Raw genomic sequence first — 19355 nt, forward strand, 5'->3', positions numbered from 1 at the left:
ATATGCCTCTTCCTTGGATTTAACACTATCCTTAATTTCACTTGTTAGCCACACGGTTGAGCCATCTTCCCCATTTTATTTTTACTCCAGACAGGATGTACAATTGTTGAAGTTCATCCATGTGATTCTTAAATGTTTGCTATTGCCTATCCATCATCAACCCTTTAAGTATCACTTGCCAGTCTATTCTAGCCAATTCACGTCTCATACCATCGAAGTTACCTTTCCTTAAGTTCAGGACCCTCGTCTCTGAATTAACTGTGTCACTCTCCATCTTAATAAAGAATTCTACCATATTATGGTCACTCTTCCCCAAGGGGCCTTATACAAGATTGTTAATTAGTCCTTTCTCATTACACATCACCCAGTCTCGGATGGCCGGCCCTCTCGTTGGTTTCTCGACATATTGGTCCAAAAAAAAATCCCGAATACACTCCAGGAAATCCTCCTCCACCACATTGCTACCAGTTTGGTTAGCCCAATCAATATGTAGATTAAAGTCACCCATGATAACTGCTGTACCTTTATTGCACGCATCCCTAATTTCTTGTTTGATGCTGTCCCCAACCTCACTACTACTGTTTGGTGGTCTGTACACAACTCCCACTAGCGTTTTCTGCCTTTTGGTATTCCGTAGCTCTACCCATATAGATTCCACATCATCCAAGCTAATGTCCTTCTTTACTATTGCATTAATTTCCTCTTTAACCAGCAACGCCACCCCACCTCCTTTTCCTTTCTGTCTATCCTTCCTAAATGTTGAATATCCCTAGACGTTGAGTTCCCAGCCTTGGTCACCCTGGAGCCATGTCTCCGTGATGCCAATTACATCATATCCGTTAACTGCTATCTGCACAGTTAATTCGTCCACCTTATTCCAAATACTCCTTGCATCGAGGCACAGAGCCTTCAGGCTTGTCTTTTTAACACTCTTTGCCCCTTTAGAATTTTGCTCTAATGTGGCCCTTTTTGCTTTTTGCCTTCGATTTCTCCGTCCTCCACTTTTACTTTTCTTCTTTCTATCTTTTGCTTCTGCCCTCATTCTACTTCCCTCCCTGCATAGGTTCCCATCCCCCTGCCATATTAGTTTAACCTCTCCCCAACAGCGCTCGCAAACACTCCCCCTAGGACATTGGTTCCGGTCCTGCCCAGGTGCAGACCGTCCGGTTTGTACTGGTCCCACCCCCAGAACCAGTTCCAATGCCCCAGGAATTTGAATCCCTCCCTTCTGCACTACTTCTCAAGCCACGTATTCATCTGAGCATTCCTGCGATTCCTACTCTGACTAGCATGTGGCACTGATAGCAATCCTGAGATTACTGCATTTGAGGTCCTACTTTTTAATTTAGCTCCTAGCTCCCTAAATTCACCTCGTAGGACCTCATCCCGTTTTCTACCTATATCGTTGGTACCTATATGCATCACGACAACTGGCTGTTCACCCTCTTCAAAATGTCCTGCACCCGCTCCAAGACATCCTTGACCCTTGCACCAGGGAGGCAACATACCATCCTGGAGTCTCGATTGCGGCCTCAGAAATGTCTATCTATTCCCCCTCACAATAGAATCCCCTATCACTATAGCTCTCCCACTCTTTTTCCTGCCCTCCTGTGCAGCAGGGCCACCCACGGTGCCATGAACTTGGCTGCTGCTGCTCTCCCCTGATGAGTCATCCCCCTCAACAGTACCGAAAGCGGTGTATCTGTTTTGCAGGGGGATGACTGCAGGGGACCCCTGCACTACCTTCCTTGCACTGCTCTTCACCCATTCCCTATCTGGCTGTGTACCCTTTACCTGCGATAAGACCAACTCACTAAACGTGCTATTTACGTCATCTTCAGCATCGTGGATGCTCCAGAGTGAATCCACCCGCAGCTCCAGTGCCGCAATGCAATCTGTCAGGTGCTGCAGGTGGATACATTTCCCGCACATGTAGTTGTCAGGGACACCGGAAGCGTCCCTGACTTCCCACATAGTACAGGAGGAGCATAACACGTGTCCGAGCTCTCCTGCCATGACTTAACCCTTAGATTAACTTAATTTGGCAACAACAATGATAAAGGTTACTTACTGATAAAGAAAAGAAAAAGAAAAACTACTCACCAATCACCAGCCAATCACTTACCCCCTTGGCTGTGACGTCACCTTTCGATTTCTTTCTACTTTTTTGCCTTCTCTCCCTGCTGCAGCTGCACCGGCTGGCCTTTTATAGGCCTCTCTGACGATGAACTCTCGTGCCTCCTCGAACTCCCACTCCCCGACTGTGACTGATGTGCCTTTATAGGCCTCTCCGACGATGTACTCCCGTGCCTCCTCGAACTCCCCGACTGTGACTGATGGGCCTTTTTTCGGCCTCTCCGACGACGAACTCCCGAGCCTCCTCGAACTCCCGCTCCCGACTGTGACTGATCGCCCAATTTTTGTTCTTCAATTCAACCCATATTGCCTCATTTGATGATCCCTCTGACATATCATCCCTCCTCACAGTTGTAATTATTTATTTAATCAATACTGCAACCCTTCCTTTTTTTATCCCTCTCTCTGTCCCGTCTGAAAATCCTGTAACCAGGAATGTTTAACTGCCATTCCAGCCCTTTCAGCTATGTCTCGGTAATAGCTATATCATACTCCCACGTGTCTATCTGTGCTCTCAGCTCATCTGCCTTATTCCCTAGACTCCTTGCATTGAAGTATACACCATTTAGCATTGCCAAACTGCCTTGTTGTCTCTTTTCCAGCCTTTGTATCTTGTGCCTTCCAAATTCACATTCTAATTTTCTGCCTTCCAAATCCAGCTTTACTTCCCTCCCTTCTGAATCTACTCTTAGGTTCCCATCTCCCTGCCAAGCTAGTTTAAACCCTCTCCAACAGCACTAGCAACCGCCCCCCCCCAACACCTACACTCACATGAGGATATTGGTCCTGGCTCGGCTTGTACAGGTCCCACCTCCTCCAGAAACGGTCCCAATGCCTCAGGAATCTAAAGCCCTCCCTCCTGCACCATCTCTCCAACCACACATTCATCTGCTCTATACTCCTATTTCTGTACTCCGTAGCACGTGGCACTGGGAGTAATTTGGAGATTACTACCTTTGATGTCCTGCTTTTTAAACTCTCTTCGCTCTCTAAAATCTGCCTGCAGGACCTCATCCCTTTTTCTACCTATGTCATTGTTACCAATATGGACCACGACCTCTGGCTGGTCCCCCCGCGCCCCGCCCCGCTTCAGAATGTCCCACAGCCGTACTGTGACATCAGAGTATAACTGGTTCCTGGATTTGGTGTCGCACTCTATGTGAACCCTGGATTTGGTGTTTCAGCACAATTGGTCCCTGGACTTGGTGTCAGTGTAAGTGATCCTTGGATTTGGTATCCACAGGGTAAGTGATCCCTGGATTTGGTGTCTCAGTGTAAGCCATCCCTGAATTTCGTGTCTTAGCGTAAGTGATCCCTGGATTTGGTGTCAAGTGTAAGTGGTCCTTGGATTTGCTATCTCAGTGTAAGTGGTCCCTAAACTATAGAACCAATGGGAACCTGTTCAACCTTCATCGCCTCCAGGCTAGATCCAAGGTCGTCCCATCCTCTGTCATCGAACTACAATACGCGGATGACACTTGCATCTGCGCACATTCCGAGTCTGAACTCCAAGACAAAGGTCCTCCACCAACCTGACCCCGCCACACAGCACTGTCCCCTCCCTGCCCCCAGCCCCCCAGTCATAAAAATCCATGGCACGGCCTTGGACAAGGTGGACCATTTCCATACCTCGGGAACCTACTACCAGCAGGGGCAGACATCGACGACGAGGTCCAACACTGCCTCCAGTGCCCAGTGCAGCCTTTGGTCACCTGAGGAAGAGAGTGTTCGAAGACCAGGACCTCAAATCTGGCACCAAGCTCATGGTCTACAGGGCTGTAGTGATTCCCGCCCTCCTATATGGCTCAGAGACGTGGACACCTCAAATCACAGGAGAAATACCACCAACGATGTCTCCACAAGATCCTGCAAACCCCCTGGGAGGACAGACGCATCAACGTCAGTGTTCTCGATCAGGCCAACATCCCCAGCATTGACGCACTGACCACACTCGACCAGCTCCGTTGGGTCGGGCCACATCGTCTGCCTGCCCGACATAAGACTCCCAAAGCAAGCACTCTATTTGGAACTCCTGCACGGCAAGCGAGCCCCAGGTGGGCAGAGGAAACATTTCAAGGACACCCTCAAAGCTTCCTTTTTAAAGTGCAACATCCCCACCGACACCTGGGAGTCCCTGGCTAAAGACCGCCCTAAGTGGAGGAAGTGCATCCGGGAAGGCGCTGAGCACCTCGAGTCTCATCACCTAGAGCATGCAGTAAACAAGTGCAGGCAGCAGAAGGAGCGTGTGGCAAACCAGACTCCCCACCCACCCTTTCCTTCAACGACTGTCCCACCTGTGACAGAGACTGTAATTCCCATATTGGACTGTACAGTCACCTGAGAACTCACTTTGAGTGGAAGCAAGTCTTCCTCGATTTCGAGCGACTGCCTATGATGATGATGTTGATGTAAGTGATCCCTGGATTTGGTGTCACAGTATAAAGAACATAAGAACATAAGAAATAGGAGCAGGAGTAGGCCATACAGCCCCTCGAGCCTGCTCCGCTATTTAATACGATCATGGCTGATCTGATCATGGACTCAGCTCCACTTCCCTGTCCGCTCCCCATAACCCCTTATCCCCATATCATTTAAGAAACTGTCTATCTCTGTCTTACATTTATTCAATGTCCCAGCTTCCACAGCTCTCTGAGGCAGCGAATTCTACAGCTTAACAACCCTCTGAGAAGAAATTTCTCCTCATCTCTATTTTAAATGGGAAGCCTCTTATTCTAAGATCATGCCCTCTAGTTCTAGTCTTCCCCATCAGTGGAAACATCCTCTCTGCATCCAACTTGTCAAGCCCCCTCATAATCTTATACGTTTCGATAAGATCACTTCTCATTCTTCTGAATTCCAATGAGTAGAGGCCCAACCTACTCAACCTTTCCTCATAAGTCAATTCTCTCATCTCCGGAATCAACCTAGTGAACCTTCTCTGAACTACCTCCGAAGCAAGTATATCCTTTCGTAAATATGGAAACCAAAACTGCACGCAGTATTCCAGGTGTGGCCTCACCAATACCTTGTATAGCTGTAGCAAAACTTCCCTGCTTTTATACTCCATCCCCTTTGCAAAAAGGCCAAGATACCATTGGCCTTTTTGATCATTTGCTGTACCTGCATACTATCCTTTTGTGTTTCATGCACAAGTCCCCGCAGGACCCGCTGTACTGCAGCACTTTGCAATCTTTCTCCATTTAAATAATAACTTGCTCTTTGATTTTTTTTCTGCCAAAGTGCATGACCTCACACTTTCCAACATTATACTCCATCTGCCAAATTTTTGCCCACTCACTTAGCCTGTCTATGTCCTTTTGCAGATTTTTTGTGTCCTCCTCACACATTGCTTTTCCTCCCATCTTTGTATCGTCAGCAAACTTGACTACATTACACTCAGTCCTTTCTTCCAAGTCGTTTATATAGATTGTAAATAGTTGGGGTCCCAGCACTGATCCCTGCGGCACCCCACTAGTTACTGGTTGCCAACCAGAGAATGAACCATTTATCCCGATTCTCTGTTTTCTGTTAGTTAGCCAATCCTCTATCTGTTATGTCTTGAATAAAGAGTCAGGCTAGATACTGTAAGCTCAAAGTAAGGTGTGACCGTAATTCTTTATTACAGATCTCAGAGTGCCTCTCCAGCCTGTGAGGCCTCCTTATATACAGGTGCTCCCATTAAATTGTGGGATCCCTTAGGACTCCAGGGGATAAGCCCTCTGGTAGTTAGACATGGTATTTACAGGTTTACATGCATAACAACACTCCCCCTGCAAAGTCAATAGTGTAACTATTTACAATGTGAGTTGATCTGGGGCCTTTCTTTCCCTGGTTGATCGTCTCGGTGCAACTGCTGGTGTTGGTGAGTTGTTTGTTGGGCCTTCGCTGGGCTGCTGCGCAGCTGGCCTTGCTGGACTGCTGGGGGTGGTGAGTCTTGCTGGGCTGCTGCGGGTGATGGGTTCTGCTTCGTGGTCAACCACTGGGTCGGTTGCCACTTGTGTGTGTGTTGGAGGGTCGAAAAAGGTAGTCTATTGTGGGTTGTTCTGGATAGTCCATAAATCTGAGTTTGGTTTGGTCCAAGTGTTTCCTGCAGGTGAGTCCATTTGACCACAAACACCCTACTCCCCTCTTTGGCCAAAACAGTGCCAGCAAGCCACTTGGGACCTTGTCCATAGTTCAACACAAATACAGAGTCATTTATTTCAATTTCGCGTGACACATTTGCGCGATCATGATATGTATTCTGTTTAAGTTGCCTGCTCTCTACCTGTTCGTGTAGATCAGGGTGGACTATCGAGAGCCTTGTCTTAAGTACCCTTTTCATGAGTTCAGCGGGGGGAACCCCAGTGAGCAAGTGGGGTCTTGTGCGGTAACTAAGCAGGACTCGGGATAAGCGAGTCTGCAGTGAGCCTTCAGTTACCCCTTTCAGGCTCTGCTTGATTGTTTGAACTGCTCGTTCTGCCTGACCGTTGGACGCTGGTTTGAACGGGGCAACGTGACATATTTGATCCCATTGCGGGTCATGAACTCCTTGAATTCGGTACTGGTAAAGCACAGCCCATTGTCACTTACAAGGACATCAGGAAGGCTGTGCATGGCAAACATGGCCCGTAGGCTTTCAACGGTGGCAGCGGATGTGCTTGCCGACAATATCACACATTCAATCCTGTTCGAGTACGTATCTACAACAACTAAGAATATTTTCCCCAAGAATAGGCCTGCATTGTTGACATGGACCCTGGACCACGGCTTGGAGGGTCAGGACCATAAACTTAGTGGCGCCTCCCTGGGTGCATTGCTTAACTCTGAGCATGTATTACATTTGTGCACGCAGGACTCTTAAGTCTTCATCGATACCCCGCCACTACACATGGGATCTGGCTATCACTTTCATCATTACAATTCCTGGGTAGGTCCTGTGGAGATCACTGATGAAGGTGTCCCTGCCCTTTGTTGGCACAACTACCCGATTACCCCATAGGAGACAGTCTGCCTGTATAGACATTTCATCTTTGCGCCGCTGGTACGTCTTTATTTCTTCCTGCATTTCTAACGGGACACTAGACCAGCTCCCATGGAGCACAGTTTTTTTACTAAGGGCAGTAAGGGGTCCTGGCTCGTCCAGCTTCTAATCTGTCGAGCGGAGCAGGTGATTGCTCACTCTCGAATGCTTCCATTACCATAACTAAATCTGTGGGCTGTGCCATTTCCACCCTGTGGTGGGCAATGGCAGCCTACTGAGAGCATCGGCGCAGTTTTCTGTGCCTGGCCTGTGGTGGCGGATGGCGTAGTTGTATGCAGACAACGTGAGCGCACATCTCTGGATGCGGGCCGATGAATTGGTATTTATCCCCTTACTTTCAGAAAAGAGGGATATAAGTGGCTTATGGTCAGTTTCCAATTCAAATTTGAGCCCGAACAGATATTGATGCATTTTCTTTACCCCGTAAACACACACTAACGCTTCTTTTTCGATCATACTGTAGGTCCTCTCAGAGTTCTGGATGCATAAGCAACCGGTTGAAATGTCCCAAATTCATTAGCTTGTTGCAATACACACCTGACCCCGTATGACAACGCATCACAAGCTAGTACCAAACGCTTAAATGAATCGTACAACACCAGCAATTTGTTTGAACATAACAGCTTCCGAGCTTTCTCAAAGGCATTTTCTTGACTTTTACCCCATACCCATTCATTTCCTTTACGTAGTAAAGCGTGCAGAGGTTCTAACAATGTGCTAAGACCCGGTAAGAAGTTACCAAAATAGTTCAGGAGTCCTAGAAACGAGCGCAGCTCCATCACATTCTGTGGTCTCGTGCGTTCTTGAATGCATACGTCTTCGAATCGATGGGCCTGATGCCGTCTGCCGTGATTCTCCTCCCCAGGAACTCCACTTCAGGCGCCAGGAAAACGCACCGAGCATTTTAGCCTGAGCCTCACATGATTAAGCCGACTAAGAACCTCCTCCAGGTTCTGCAGGTGCTCGACTGTAACCAAGATGTCGTCCTGGAAGACCACGGTGCGCGGGACCGACTTCAGCAAGCTTTCCATATTCCTCTGGAATATTGTCGCGGCTGATTGAATCCCAAACGGGCATCTGTTATAAATGAAGAAACCTTTGTGCATGTTGATGCAGGTGAAGCCTTTCGATGATTCCTCCAGCTCCTGCGTCATGTAGGCCGAGGTCAAGTCCAGCTTTGTGAACGTTTTCCCTCCCGCCAGCATTGCAAATAGTTCGTCTGCCTTTGGTAGTGGTTATTGATCCTGCAGTGAGAAACGATTGATGGTTACTTTGTAATCACCACAGATTCTGACGGTGCCGTCTCCCCTGAGGACTGGAACAATTGGACTGGCCCACTCGTTGAATTCGATTGGTGAAATGATGCCCTCTCATTGCAGCCTGTCCAGCTCAATCCACATCCTCTCTCTCATCATGTAAGGTACCGCCCTCGCCTTGTGATGGATGGGTCGTGCCCCTGGAATCAAATGGATCTGCACTTTTGCTCCTTGGAACTTCCGATGCCTGGTTTGAACAGCGAGGGGAACTTGCTTAGGAACTGGGCACTTGAGGTGTCATCGACGGACGAAAGCGCTCGCACGTCATCCCAGTTCCAGCGTATCTTTCCCAGCCAGTTCCTGCCGTACAGCGTGGGGCCATCGCCCAGTACCACCCAGAGTGGTAACTCATGCACTGCTCCATCGCAGGAGACCTTTACGGTAGCACTGCCGATTACAGGAATCAGTTCCTTTGTGTACATTCTCAGTTTAGTATGAATGGGAGTCAGGACTGGCTTTGAAGCCTTGCCGCACCACAATTTATCGAAAGTCTTTTTGCTCATTATGGACTGGCTTGCGTCCGTGTCTAGCTCCATGGACACCGGGAGTCTGTTTAATTTAATCTTCAGCATTATCGGGGGACACTTTGTGGTAAATGTGTGCACCCCATATACCTCTGCCTCCTCGGTCTGAGGCTTTGGTTTGTCGTGATCCACTGTGGATCTGTCCTCCTCTGCAACATGATGGTTTGCAGGATTAGCAGGGTTTGCAGCTCGTTTGCACATGCGTTGGAGGTGTCCCATTGTTCCATAGCCCTTGCAAATGCATCCTTTGAGGCGGCATGAATGGAAATGATGATCACCCCCGCAGCGCCAATAAGGTGTTAATGGCCTTGCATTCACCACCCTTGAAGGTGGACTCTGAGTCATCTGCGACATGCAGCTGCAGGCGTGTAAATCCTGCCCTGTACATTTCGATTCAAAAACAACGTTACTTTGTTCACAGTACCTGCAGCAGCATTAGTGTGCTGAGAAATTTGTCTGGTATTGTCACTGGTGGCGATGAACGCCTGGGCTATCGCTATGGTTTTACTCAAGGTTGGGATCTCTACAGTCAAAAGTTTGCGAAGAATTACTTCATGGCCAATGCCAAGTACAAAGAAGTCCCTGAGCATGTGCTCCAAGTGTCCTTCAAATTCACAATGTCCTGCAAGGCGCCTTAGCTCGGTGCCGTAGCTCGCCATTTCCTGGCCTTCAGACCTCTTGTATGTGTAGAACCGGTACCTCACCATTAGAATGCTTTCCTTCGGGTTTAGATGCTCCCGTACCAGTATGCACAACTCATCGTATGACTTGTGTGGGTTTCGCTAGAGCGAGCAGGTTTTTCATGAGGCCATATGTTGGTGCCCCACAAACGGTGAGGAAGATCGCCCTTCGATTGGCAGTGTTCGCTTCTCCTTCCAGCTCGTTAACCACGCAGTATTGGTCAAGTCGCTCCACGAAGGTTTCCCAATCATCTCCCTCCGAAAATTTCTCCAGGATGCCCATGGTTCTCTGCAATGTTGCGGTGGGGTTCGTCATCCGTATCTCATTGCCAGTTATTATGTATTGAATAAAGAGTCAGACTAGATCCTGTAAGCTCAAAGTAAGGTGTGACCGTAGTCCTTTATTACAGATCTGAGTGCCTCTCCAGCCTGTGACACCTCCTTATATACAGGTGCTCCCAAGGGATTGTGGGATCCCTTGGGACTCCAGGGGATAATCCCTCTGGTGGTTAGACATGGTACTTACAGGTTTACATACATAACACTATCCATGCTAATATATTACCCCCAACCCCATGAACTTGTGCAGTAACCTTTTATGTGGCATCTTGTCAAATGCCTTCTGGAAGTCCAAATACACCACATCCACTGGTTCCCCTTTATCCACCCTGTTTGTTACATCTTCAAAGAACTCCAGCAAATTTCCCTTCATAAATCCATGCTGACTCTGCCTGGATTTGGTGTCACAGTGTAAGTGATCCCTGTATTTGGTGTCACATTATAAGTGGTCCCTGGATTTGGTGTATTATTGTAAGTGGTCCCTGGATTTGGTGTATTATTGTAAGTGGTCCCTGGATTTGGTGTCAACAGCAACTTACGTTTATATAGCACATTTAACGTAGTAAAACTTCCCAAGGCATTCAACAAGAGCGATATAAAAAAACATGCTTGACACCGAGCCACAGAACGAGATAGCAGAATAGATGACCAAAAGCTTCATCAAAGAAACAGGTTTTAAGGAGAATCTTAAAAGAGGAGAGGGGGAGAGGCGAAGAGTTTTAGAAAGAGAATTCCAAAGCTTAAGGCCAAGTACATTTCACCCCCACTTTCCAACCCCTGACCCCCCAACTCCCCTTTCACCCCTACTCTCCAACCCCTGACCCCCCAACTCCCCTTTCACCCCTACTCCTTTCACCCCTACTCTCAACCATTCTCTCATCTTTCATTGACTTCACTGTAATGGAAATTGACAGTTGGAACCTGATACGTTCATATTAAAGGATGAGACTGAGTACTGTGTACAATGAGCAAGTGTGACCTTAGCTCCTTTAATCAGACTCCAGAGTGCAGGTACCACGTGGGTGGCCTGCTTATATACCGTGCTCCCAAGGGATGTTGGGATCCCTTGGGACTCCAACAGGTGGGCCTCCTGGTGGTAGTGTAATATAGGTTACAAGGAGTTAAATACATAAAAGAACCTGTCAGAATTTGAAAGGTATTTACAAATGACTCTAGAGGTACTTAGAGTTGGGATCTTTATTCTGTCCACTCGAGGAGTTAGATAACAGACTTTCTCCGGTGAATATAGAGCTGGAGTATTGGGCCATGATGTGTTTACTTGTTCATCTTGTTGTCTCTAAATAGTTAATCTTGTGGTTTCAGACATCAGATAATCAAGCTCACAACAACAGATTGTCTTTTACTGACATAATTAACAGCACAGCAAAATACAGATAGTATAGTTACTTGATCCGGAGATAATACAGTGGATTCAGAGCTCTCTGCTCCCCAGGTGTGTCTAACAAGCTGCGGCTACATTGGTGATATTTATATTTAACTTGTTTACTGCCTTCATGATCTGAACTTGTTCAAACTATAACCAAGATATCTGTGCATTGTTCTGACTGTGACTACAAGGCTGTGTCACTATACTGTGACCACAAGGCTGTGTCTCTATCCCACACAGACACCGTTTCCTTGTTTCACATCTCCGTACCCATCTCGTTACACATCCCCTTCCATTCTCAATCAACATCGGTGAAACAGATCATCTAGTCATTATCACAATACTGTTTGCGGAAGCTTGCATTGTGCAATTTGGCTGCTGCTTTTCCTACATCAGAACACGAACTACACTTCAAAAGTACTTCCTTGTCTGTCAAGCGCTTTGGGACGTACTGAGGCTGTGAAAGGTGGGATTGAAAGGCAAACCTTTTTCCTTGGATAATAGCAATCGTTACATTGGGATAAATAGAATCATAGAAATTTACAGTACGGAAGGAGGCCACTTCGACCCATCGTATCCGTGCCGGCCAACAAGAGGCTATCCAGCCTAATCCCAGTATCCAGCTCTAGGTCCGTAGCCCTGCTGGTTACAGCACTTCAAGTGCACATCCAAGTACTTTTTAAGTGAGGGTTTTTGCCTCTACCACCCTTTCAGGCAGTGAGTTCCAGACCCCCACATCCCTCTGGGTGAAGAAATTTCCCCTCAAATCAACTCTAAATCTCCCCCCCAATTACTTTAATTTTATGCCCCCTGATTGTTGACTCCTCTACTAAAAGAAATAGGCCCTTTCTATCCACTATATCGAGACCCCTCATAATTTTATACACCTCAATGAGGTCTCCCCTCAGCCTCCTCTGTTCCAAGGAAAACAAACCCAACCTATCCAATCTGTCCTCATAGCTAACATTCTCCACTCCTGGCAACATCCTCGTAAATCTCCTCTGTACTTGTCCTGTAATGTGGTGATCAGAACTACATGCAGTACTCCAGCTGTGACCTAACCAGTGTTATATACAGTTCAAGCATAACCCCCTGCTCTTGTATTCTATGCCTCGGCTAATAAGGGCAAGCATTCCGTATGCTTTCTTAACCACCTTATCTACCTGGCCTGCTACCTTCAGGGTTCTGTGAACATGCACTCCCTTTGTTCCTCTACACTTTTTAGTGATCTACCATTTAATGTGTATTGCCTTTCCTTGTTAGCCCTCCCAAATGCATTACCTCACACTTCTCTGGATTGAATTCCATTTGTCATTGTTCTGCCCCTGACCAGGTCATTGACATCTTCCTAGTCTACAGCTTTCTTCTTCATTATCAACCACACAGCCAATTTTCGTATCATCTGCAAACTTCTTAATCATACCCCCTATATTCAAGTCTAGATCATTGATGTCTACCACAAAAAGCAAGGGACCTAGTACTGAGCCCTGCGGAACCCCACTGGAAACATCCTTCCAGTAACAGAAACACCCATCAACCATTACCTTTTGCTTCCTGCCCTTGAGCCAATTTTGGATCCAACTTACCACTTTGCCCTGGATCCCATGGGCTTTTAATTTCGTGACCAGTGTTTCATATGGAACCTTATCAAAAGCCTTGCTAAAATCCACATACATTACATCAAAAGCACTGCCCTCATCGACCCTCATTGCCTCCTTCAAAAATTCAATCAAGTTAATCAGACACGACCTTCCCTTAACAAATTCGTGCTGATTAATTTGTGTCTTTCTAAATGAAGATTTATCCTGTCCTTCAGAATTCTTTCCAATAATTCTCCCACCGCCGAGGTTAGGCTGACTGACCTGTAATTACTCGGTCTATCCCTTTCTTCCTTCTTAAACAAAGGTAACACATTAGCAATCCTCCAGCACCACACCTGAAGCCAAAGTGGATTGGAAAATGATGGTCAGAGCCTCTGCTATTTCCTCTTTTGCTTCATTTAACAGCCTGGGATACATTTCATTTGGGTGTGGGTAATTATGCACTTTCAGAGTTGCTAAACCCCTTAATACCTCCTCTCTCACTGTGTTTATTTCATCTAATATTTCATACTCCTCCTCCCCAATAGCAACATCTGCATCTTCCCTCTCTTTTGTGAAAACAGATGCAAAGTATTCATTAAGAACCAGACCCACATCTCCCGCCTCCACACACAGATTATCCTCATGGTCTCTAATAGGCCCTACCCTTTCTTTAGGCATCCTCTTGATCTTAATATATTTATAAACATCTTTGGGTTTTCCTTGATTTTACTTGCCAAGAATGTTTCATGCAATCTTCATTCATATTCTATTGCAGGCTCACTGGAAGGTTTGGGGAGCTGGGACTTGATAGTAATCGAAGGTATTAGAATGGAGATAATCTAGAGTAAGAAAGGAGAAAAGGACCAAAATTGGAACAGTCCGAATCAGGACATAAATGAGTCTCCTCTTGTCTTGGAGGAAAGATGTTTAAAACAAAGTTGATTTATTTGACATATATCCAGAATATTAAACTCCAGTCAGTTATAGGGGTTAGTAACATCAGCAGAAACAAACCGAACTCTCAGAAAGAACATAGCTCATTCCTGGAAGTGATTAACAGCAGAGGCCAACCCCTGCAGTCACTTGTGAACTCGTTGATGTCTCAGCAGGTGGGATGACTGAGTGAATCCCTTCCCACACACAGAGCAGGTGAATGGCCTCTCCCCAGTGTGAACTCTCTGGTGTCTCAGCAAAGTGGATGAATCAGTGAATCCCTTCCCACACACTGAGCAGGTGAACGCGCTATCCGCAGTGTGAACTCGCTGGTGTCTCAGCAGGGTGGATGACTGAGTGAAGCCTTTCTCACACACGGAGCAGGTGAACGGTCTCTCCCCAGTGTGAACTCGCTGGTGTGTCAGCAGGTGGGATGACTGAATGAATCCTTTCCCACACACGGAGCATCTGAACGGCCTCTCCCCGGTGTGAACTCGCTGGTGTGTCAGCAAGTGGGATGAATTAGCGAATCCCTTCCCGCAGACGGAGCAGGTGAACGGCCTCTCCCCAGTGTGAGTGTGTTGGTGTGTCAGCAGATCTCTTGTGCTTTTAAAGCTCTTCCCGCACTCAGAACATTTGAAAGGTCTCCTTTCAGTGTGAACAAATTGGTGTTTCGCAAGGTTAGCTAATCGAACGAATCCCTTCCCACACACAGTGCAGGTGAATGGCCTCTCTCCAGTGTGAACTCGCTGGTGTTCAGTGAGGCTAGATGACTGCCCGAACCGCTTCCCGCAGTGAGAGCAACTGAATGGCCTCTCTCCAGTGTGGATTCGCTGGTGGTCGGTGAGGTTAGACAACTGCCCAAATCTCTTCCCACAGTGAGAGCAACTGAACGGCCTCTCCCCAGTGTGAACTCGCTGGTGTGTCAGAAGGTGGGTTGACTGACTGAATCCCTTCCCACACACGGAGCAGGTGAACGGCCTCTCCCCGGTGTGACTGCGCCGATGAGTTTCCAGCCGGGAGGGGGAGCTGAATCCCTTCCCACAGTCCCCACATTCCCACGGTTTCTCCGTGGTGCGGGTGTCCTTGTATCTCTCCAGGTTGGACGATCAGTTGAAGCCTGGTCCACACACACAGAACACGTGTACGGTTTCTCCCCGCTGTGAATGGTGCGATGTTTTTTCTGGCTGTGTAACTGGTTAAAGCTCTTCCCACAGGCAGTGCACTGGAACACTCTCACTCGGCAGTGTGTCTCGGTGCTTTTCCAGTCACACTGATGTTTGAAATCTTTTCCCACAGACACAACAGACAAACATTTCTCCTTCCACATTGAAAGGCCGATGATATTGGGTCCCTGATGAATGGAGTGAGTGTGTCAGGCCTGGATGTGATGTTGGGTGTGAGTTTGCGGCCTGTAAATGCTGCCCCCCTTCTCTCACAGCCTGGAACAGCAGTTTACAAAAGCCCTGACTGTGAGTCCAGGATAGAAATTCACAACATTCTCTCCTCCTGGTTCCTGGCCCAGGGAAAGGCCGCGCATGCGCCCTGCTGCCCCCTCAGCCTGCCACGTGTCACCGGGAGAAAGCCCCGCAGCTGCCCCCCCGGCTCGGGGAAAGACCGGAGCCGCAGCTTCTTGTTCGGGGCCTGAGGCCCGCGCATGCTCAGCTCACGCTGTCCGGGTGATTGACGGCAGCTCCGGACCAATAGGAAGAGCGGGGGCGGGGCTGGAGGACCGAGCGGGCGGCGGGGCCTCCGACCAATCGGAGTGTGTGAGGGGCGGGGCTTGCGGACCCAGTGGGCGGGGCTGTGATTGGGTGGGCGGGGCCGAGCCCGGGTGTTGCCGCCGGTGAACACACTGACGGACCTGGGCGGCGCCACAAGATGTTCTCCCGGGACCGCAGCAGCTTCTCCCCCACCCATCCGCGGGGCGCGAGCCCTCAATGAGCTGCTAACCTGCCCCAATGATTCAGGCCTGAACAGCCGAGGCTGCGGGATTCTGCTCACATCCGTCAATCACATCATCCGGCTGGGGGTAAGTTCCAGAACAAACCGCCTCCAACTGCCCGCCCAGCACCACGTGGGCCCGTTCCTGACGGACGGGAGCTCCGACCAATAGGAAGAGCCCCGGCGCAGGTGGGCGGGCCGAGCTGGCGGCGGGTCCACCAACCAATGGCGGCGCAGCAAGGGGGCGGGGCCTGGTGTCCAGCTCAGGTGCGCGTGGGCAGCTGAGAGAGCCCAGAGCTGGGACTGGAATCTGGGAGAGGGACCACAGTGAGCACAGAGCTGGGGCTGGAATCTGGGAGAGGGACCACAGTGAGCACAGAGCTGGGGCTGGAATCTGGGAGAGGGACCACAGTGAGCACAGAGCTGGGGCTGGAATCTGGGAGAGGGGCCACAGTGAGCCCAGAGCTGGGGCTGGAATCTGGGAGAGGGGCCACAGTGAGCCCAGAGCTGGGGCTGGAATCTGGGAGAGGGGCCACAGTGAGCACAGAGCTGGGGCTGGAATCTGGGAGAGGGACCACAGTGAGCACAGAGCTGGGGCTGGAATCTGGGAGAGGGACCACAGTGAGCACAGAGCTGGGGCTGGAATCTGGGAGAGGGACCACAGTGAGCCCAGAGCTGGGGCTGGAATCTGGGAGAGGGGCCACAGTGAGCACAGAGCTGGGGCTGGAATCTAGAGAGTGGCCACAGTGAGCACAGAGCTGGGGCTGGAATCTGGGAGAGGGGCCACAGTGAGCACAGAGCTGGGACTGGAATCTGGGAGAAGGACCACAGTGAGCACAGAGCTGGGACTGGAATCTGGGAGAAGGGCCACAGTGAGCACAGAGCTGGGGCTGGAATCTGGGAGAGGGGCCACAGTGAGCACAGAGCTGGGGCTGGAATCTGGAGAGTGGCCACAGTGAGCACAGAGCTGGGGCTGGAATCTGGGAGAGGGGCCACAGTGAGCACAGAGCTGGGGCTGGAATCTAGAGAGTGGCCACAGTGAGCACAGAACTGGGGCTGGAATCTGGGAGAGAAGGCCACAGTGAGCACAGAGCTGGGGCTGGAATCTGGGAGAGGGACCACAGTGAGCACAGAGCTGGGGCTGGAATCTGGGAGAGAAGGACACAGTGAGGACAGAGCTGAGGCTGGAATCTGGGAGAGAAGGCCACAGTGAGCACAGAGCTGGGGCTGGAATCTGGGAGAGGGGCCACAGTGAGCCCAGAGCTGGGGCTGGAATCTGGGAGAGGGACCACAGTGAGCACAGAGCTGGGGCTGGAATCTGGGAGAGAAGGACACAGTGAGCACAGAGCTGGGGCTGGAATCTGGGAGAGGGGCCACAGTGAGCCCAGAGCTGGGGCTGGAATCTGGGAGAGGGACCACAGTGAGCACAGAGCTGGGGCTGGAATCTGGGAGAGAAGGACACAGTGAGGACAGAGCTGAGGCAGGAATCTGGGAGAGGGGACACAGTGAGCGGCCTTTCAAAGGGCCAGAGGGACAGCTCCTTCACCACACAAGCTTATTTAAATACAAATTTCCTGCAGTGTCAGAGACAGCCTTGGTCTCTCTGCAAAAACTGTTCAATAATGGCCCGGAATTTGCAGTGATCAGCGAAGCAAAGACTTTAGCCCACGGCCTTGAAGTAAGCTTCACAGAAAGATAGTCAATCTCTATGTCCAGATGTTCGGGTTTTCCAACGTGTAATTCAAATCAACAGAGTTTAGTGGGAATCCCTGAGCGTGAGCTGCTGTGACGGCAGCAAGCTGTCTAAACAGCCAATCAAGATGCAGAATTCTCACAGGCCGCGAACAAAATAGAGGGTAGCTCTTCAAATCCTAACTTTTTCAAAAAATGTTGGAGCAAAACAAAGGTTGGGGCTCTTGCATGAGGAATCAGCAAACCTGAAATAAAGATGAATAAACTTTTTTACAAAGTTACTTAACAATTTAAATTTTTATTAAAATGGATAAATTTGACACTGCACAATTTTTTTTCTTTAACACTGACTGATTTGACGTTATTACACTCATCAGGTACCATGCCAATCGATTGAACAAACCCTCAAAGGCACTTCAGTTGGGTGTATAAAATAGTTTTTCTGGCCCATAACCTTTTTTAAGCAGTGAGCACGCCGTTAAACCCCAGTTACACCTAATGCCTTTGGGTCTAACTTTTAGTGGGGAATATAACAGCGGTATTTCTGCGTTAGAGCCAGAGTTTTCATCAGTTTCCCAGAGTTGAGAGATTTCATTGATTGCAGACTCTATGTGCTGGAGGGCACATCGCAGCCTGTGGAGGAACAGTGACTGACAGACCACAACTTCAGTATTTCCGCATTATGCTGCACATGTGCTAAATCCTGAATTACTGTCAATTTCAAAGGTGGAATGACTGCAAAATGACAACCAATACCACTAAATAACATATGATCTGGTTATTATCACATTGCTGTTTGTAGGAGCTTGCTGTGAGCACAAATTGTCCTTCACATTTCCCACATTACAACAGTGCCTACACTTCTAAAGCAATTCATTGGCTGTAAAGCGCTTTAGGACATCCTGTGGCCATGAAAGGTGTTCTTTTTCTTTCTTAACGCTGATTGCTTTGATGTCCAGGTGGCATGTCAATTGATTCGACAAACTCACAAAGACATTTCAGTTTGGTGTATAACTTTATTAGTCCAAAGTTCATAACCAAGGCCGGCTCGGTAGCACCACTACTTACCAATCCCATCTGGAACAATCTAGCCCAAGGATGTAGTTCAATACTAGATCCTACGTCCCAGGGGCAGCACGGGCCAGTCCACACTGCGATATGTGCGCGCACCATGTCCATGCAGCAGAGCAGGTCTCCAGTCGTCCTGGTTAACCCTTGTCACTGGATAAAGGCCTAGCTCTGTCAAACCTGTGTGATGGCTGATGTGCAACGGTCACCACACGTTAAAAAAAAATCCACGCACAGGCATCTTCCACCCCTGGAGTTCAGGACTAAAATATCGGATCCTTCATTGAAACATCTGTGAATTCATCCCTTTAGCAAGTCATCCTCGGCCGAGGGAGCGCCTATGAGTAATGAGATGAGACTACTTCCCACCATTCAGATTCCCAAGTCTCGGGATTGCCTTTGTCTGTATCATTTGCGCTATGTGTTTCTGGGATGTCCTAATTCACTCAATTATGAGCCAGAGACAGGAGAGATATATAGTGTCCCATATGTGGAATGGCTTGAATGGCTTCATCCTCCAGAGGCAGTCTCATTTGCAGACTAGTGGCGTTATGATGATGTACCAGTACCAACGTTTTAGCACCGATACGCGTATTCCTTGGTGGAATCAAGCAAAAGTGATGTTCAAGCATGGGGCTTCGTGTTGAACCCACAGTCATATAAGTGGCAACAGTCATCACACAATACTGTCCTTTTCCTTTATACATAGTATTAGTTTGGTCTTTGCCCC

At 48.7% G+C, this 19355-nt stretch overlaps 1 protein-coding gene across 1 annotated transcript in view; it reads right to left on the reverse strand.

The window, feature by feature from the left end:
• The window catches only part of LOC139274175 (zinc finger protein 721-like), a 141721-nt gene that overhangs the window by 27130 nt on the left and 95236 nt on the right, over nucleotides 1-19355 (reverse strand). The window contains exons 5-7 of the mRNA XM_070891212.1: nucleotides 15972-16175; nucleotides 14072-15027; nucleotides 7899-8032 (exon numbers count right to left, since the gene is read on the reverse strand). Of these exons, the coding sequence (XP_070747313.1) occupies nucleotides 7899-8032; nucleotides 14072-15027; nucleotides 15972-16175 (1294 nt within the window). The remainder of the gene's footprint in view (nucleotides 1-7898; nucleotides 8033-14071; nucleotides 15028-15971; nucleotides 16176-19355) is intronic.

The sequence above is a fragment of the Pristiophorus japonicus genome, chromosome 9, assembly GCF_044704955.1.
Source record: "Pristiophorus japonicus isolate sPriJap1 chromosome 9, sPriJap1.hap1, whole genome shotgun sequence".
NCBI classification, from domain to species: Eukaryota; Metazoa; Chordata; class Chondrichthyes; family Pristiophoridae; genus Pristiophorus; species Pristiophorus japonicus.